The 4951-nt window shown below is 42.8% G+C and overlaps 1 protein-coding gene across 1 annotated transcript; it reads right to left on the reverse strand.

Moving 5' to 3' along the window:
- Nucleotides 1-848: 848 nt before the first annotated feature.
- On the reverse strand, nt 849-3388 carry LOC142956309 (tripartite motif-containing protein 16-like). The gene has a single exon (XM_076097833.1). The coding sequence runs from the start codon at nt 3258-3260 to the stop codon at nt 1584-1586; it is 1677 nt and encodes a 558-aa protein (XP_075953948.1). The 5' UTR covers nt 3261-3388; the 3' UTR covers nt 849-1583.
- Between the last annotated feature and the right edge of the window lie 1563 nt (nt 3389-4951).

Consider the following 4951-nt stretch of genomic DNA (forward strand, 5'->3'; position numbering starts at 1 on the left):
TGATGACACTTCGCTCATCACGTCCTGACGGCTTTCTTCTGCTCTACTTCCGTTAGCTACTGATGCTCAGTATACTGCCTAGAGCGCCCTCTGCTGACAATGGTGGGCTTAGCAGAAATACAATAACCACACATCCCAGTGAAAGACCTAATGACAGCATGATACAGGTAAGTGACAAAGACATAGTACATGTTTCTGAGACCATAGCTTTACTGAATTCAAAACAATAGGGGGGGGCTAATACTTCCCTGTGTTCTCAAACAGCCAGTGCCACACTAACTGAGGATAAATTAGAGAAACTCTTGAGCTCAGCAGGCTGTTTGTTGGGTCCACAGATTTCACCCTGGACAAAATGAGTCACAAGAAGTTTGAGTCGAGTCTGGATTCAAACTTTACAACATGGTCTGACTGTGAGGTGACAGATAAACACTGAAACAACATGACCTCATTCTGACCTTTCATCAGTATCTGTTGTCTCATGTGTGTGAGGAGGACTCAATACAACTTCTTCACACCCAAACTTCACCAAATGAATTCACTATCTTTATATATTATTTCATGTCTGTGTAATAAATCCTCTTTATTGACTAAGTGCACAAACAGAATGTTGGTTGTAAGAAGCGACACGTGATATAAAACTCTGCTCATTTCTCTGTGACTAAGATGTTTTAGTGAGGACAGTTTAAAGGACAGAGACTGACTGACTAATGTTCTTCTGCTCTAAACATGAACTCTGTACTTTGTGGTGTTTCAGGAGGAAAACTGACTCAGTTATTCTCTCATATTAGTTTCACATTTTCTCCATCAGCTTTGTATGAAACCCTGTAAATAAGACAAGAAGAAAAGACTTTGTTCATTCTTGAATCAAGAAATACTTTATTCATCATGTAAACCTTCAGTTTGTTCACATCCCATCAGTAAAGTCTGTTCAATGACTCTTGTTCAATGATTTCATGAACACATTCACTTCATCCTCATCATCTATTTGTTTGACCAGAATCTCAGTTATGTAAAAGAGAATAATGAATGATTTACTTATTGATTATGATGATAATAATTAGTTATATAATACATCATAGTACCTCTTTTGTATAACGATTAAGAAAACAACAAGAACAACATTTAATCTGTTATAGAAAATAAACATAATTTCACTGAAAGAAATCTTTACAAAGAGTGCTGAGAACTAAATCTCTTTGATAAAAGAAGCTCTGGTGATTTCTCTCTTTAAGAGCCATGCAGTGGAAGAGAAACAACAACTAACAAATACATCAATACTAATATTTATCAAACATTTAAACCTCAGAGCAGTTTACATTTTCATGAAGAGAAATATCAGTTCAGGTCAACAAAGATCATCATGAGCAGTGATAGCCTCCATGGCTAAACAGACACAGAAAGGAGCTCCACCTAAAGACACTCAAACATTTACACAACAATAATGAGAAGATGTCAAAGCACCGCCCACAATGTTTGATTGACAGGTGAAGAACAATCAGCAATTAAGCGACAATGATGGAGACAAAATGAGTTTCAAGATTAAAACACAAAAATTAATTTGCTGTTCATTAAATCACTTCTGACTATTTTAGTTTGCAGAACTGAGCAGTGTCTCCATAACCATAATGAAACCTGAGTCCAGCACAGAGAGGCTGAGTGAATGTGGTCTGGACTCTGTGGAGGAGAGTCATGGTTTCAGAGACGCTGTAGAAAGACAGAATACCTGCTCTGTGATCCAGGTACACTCCTACTCTGGAGGACTGAGGACCAGAGACGGGAGTTTGGATATTGTTGTACAAAAATGTAAAACTGTTTTTGTTACAATCTAACGCCCAAGATTTGTCATTCAATCCAAATCCATATTCATTAGAGCTCCCTGTTCTGCTGATATTCTTGTATGCGACTGCTACACCAACTTCTCCTCTCCACTTCACCTCCCAGTAACAACGTCCAGTCAGACTCTCTCTACTCAGGACCTGACAACATTTAGTGAATCTGTCTGGGTGACTAGAATAAGACTGTTTTCTCCTAAATGTTGCTTTTCTGTTCCCCTCAGATAATAACAGCCATGTGCTTGCTGTGTTTGGATTCAGTGTGATTTCACTTGAATATCTTAAGAACTCAGCTCTGGTCTTGGGCTCTGCTCGTGGATGTAACAGTAAAACGTCCACTTCAGTCACTGCCAGTGAGACGTTTGTCCACTTGTCTCTCAGAACGTCCTGTAGTTTATCTCTGACTTCTGACACAGCCGCCGTCACGTCCTCAAAGTAGCTCAGAGGACGGATATCGATGCCGGACGAGTCTGTAGGTTCTCTGAGTGGTGACAGTGAGGGGTAGTTGTGTAGAAACTGGTTGTGATCCTCTGTGTGTGAGAGCAGCTTCAGCTCAGCGTCTTTCCTCTTCAGCTCAGAGATCTCCTGCTCCAGCTTCTCCTGAAGCTCTTTGACTCGACTCACTTCACTTTTCTGCTGGGATCTGACCTGCTGCTTCACATCGGAGCTTCTTTTCTTCATGAGACGGATCAGCTCGGTGAAGATCTTCTCGCTGTCCTTCACCGCTTCGTCGGCGGAGCGATTGACGGCCTCCACCTCCTGTTGAAGCAGCTTCACGTCTTTCTCTCTGTCCTGGATTCTCTGCTGGATGTTTAGTCGACTCACCTCCAGCTCTCTCTGCCTCTCAGTCCTTTCTGCTGCAGCTGAGACTGTGTCGTGGCCTTTGTGTTCCTCCATTAAGCAGAGATAACAGATACACTGCTGATCAGTACGACAGAAAATCTTCATCACCTCATCGTGATGAGAGCAGATGTTCTCCTGGAGCTTCTTGGAGGGGTCCACCAGCTTGTGTTTCTTTAATTGAGCTACATCATAATGAGGCTGGAGGTGTTTCTCACAGTAAGAGACCAGACAGACGAGACAGGACTTGATGGCTTTCCGTTTCCTCCCAGTGCAGACATCACAGGACACATCTTCAGGTCCAGCATAGCAGTGATCAGCAGGAGCAGCTTGGAGTCCAGTCTTCTTCAGCTCCTCCACTAAAACTGCTAACATGGTGTTTTTCAGCAGGACAGGCCTCGGTGTGAAGGTCTGCCTACACTGAGGGCAGCTGTGGAGTTTCTTCACATCCTCTTCATCCCAGTGTGTTTTAATACAGTTCATGCAGTAGCTGTGTCCACAGGGAGTAGCCACCGGATCCTTCAGTAGATCCAGACAGATGGAACAAGAGAAGGTTTCCCGATCCAGCTGAACTCCTTTCTGCGCCATTTCACCTCTCAGTAACAACGACTGTCTGAGTTTCACTTCACTAGAAGCGACTCTGCTTTGACTTCTGATCTGAACAACATGTGTTTGTTCAGTGAATGGAGGCTGTCAGCTCTATCGCTTCACCGCCATGTTGGTTACACCCATCTTTAAAACTGTAGATCTGAAGGGGAGGGAACAAGGAGATATGTGGACAGAGTGGAGCCGGCTGTGTTTGAGAGCAGGAGGAAGAAGGAGGGGTTATCAAGCTGTGCTTCATTCCAGGAAGAGGAGCAGCGCTGTGAATGTGAACTTTGTTTCCTCATTTACAAACAGAGCCTCGGTTAAAACCTGCTCCACGTTTGAAAACATTTCATTTCTTTAGTTGTTAAATATTTCTTGTCTCCTCAGAGGAAGAGTTATAGACAAACATGAAGCCATCAAAAGACTAATTCTGTTCAGCTTTCTTTCACTGCTTAAAAACAGCTGGCTGACAAAAGAGTTATCAAATTAAACTAATATGAAACATTTAAATTGTCGTATAATACCTTTCTCTCTTATTTAATGATCAACTTTTAAACATTTTGACAAAAGAGTTTGTCGTGTTATGAAATAAACATATAAGTACGTGAGAGCAAACTGCTCTTAACTCAACTCTTTATTTGCTTAATTCCACAGGCACGTTACTGGACTCTCTCCCAGGTTGCCATGCTTCACCTACATTCTTGTGGGTCCTAAGTGCCTACATGTACAGCTGCTTATATCCATCTATGTACCAACATACATCTATAACAAATACCACTTCTCCTCTTTCCAGAGAACAAAGGGTAGACTGCCTTTGTCTCCTCAGACCGCAGAGGATTATTCTGCCTCTTTTGTTGGAAGGTCTGTTCCTATATAAATCCTGGAAAGAAGAACATTGTTAACATAACCTCCGTGATTATTCAACCAAAGATACATTTCCTTATATTTCACAAGTGCTCAAAACTGCACTTTTAGAAAATTAACATCGACTGAATTTATTTTCTTTCAGCAACAACCACATCACTTTTCTTTTTCATTTACAAGTTTAACGATGGCTCTCCCAGACCTAGATCTGAGTGTAGGAGTCTCTGCAGGTGTGACTTGGGGTATCACAGCAGGTGACACAGGAGTCTGTTCAGGAGTAGTCTCTGGAGTTTGTTGCTGTGATGGAGAACCTCTGTCTCGTGCAGATGTGTTTAGAGGTATCAGGTGCTGGCGGTTGCGTCTCACCACCCCCTGAGGTAGATCCACCAAGTTAGACCTTGGAGTGGAGTGGTTCTGAAGCACAGTTCAAGATAACTTTGCATCAGTTACCCAAACCTGTTCTCCTGGTGACAAAACACTGAGAGTTTTGACATGGCTATTGTAGTTCTCAGCATCTGATATCCCCTTATCCTTCTCCTTCGAAGCAAACGTGACGCTGTCAGGCAGTGCAGGGTCCAGCTGAGAAGGAAGAGTTGGCATTGTGGTGCGTAGACGTCTCCCCATGAGTAGCTGAGCTGGGCTATAACCACTATGTAGTGGTGTGGCTCTATAGGCCAGCAGAGCCAGGTAGGGGTCTCCTGCCTTTTTCAGTAGATTCTTTACGGTCTGAACTGCTCGTTCCATCTCCCCGTTACTCTGCGGAACCCTCCGTCTGCTGGTAACATGCCTAAACCCATACAAAGCTGCAAAGGAAGTGAAGGCTTGTC

Source organism: Anarhichas minor, unplaced genomic scaffold, assembly GCF_050575085.1.
Source record: "Anarhichas minor isolate MPS153535 unplaced genomic scaffold, ASM5057508v1 ptg000024l, whole genome shotgun sequence".
Lineage (NCBI taxonomy): Eukaryota > Metazoa > Chordata > Actinopteri > Perciformes > Anarhichadidae > Anarhichas > Anarhichas minor.

Excerpts from the sequence above, each read along its gene's own strand:
- LOC142956309 (XM_076097833.1), bottom strand. The coding sequence starts at position 3,260 with ATGGCGCAGAAAGGAGTTCAGCTGGATCGGGAAACCTTCTCTTGTTCC.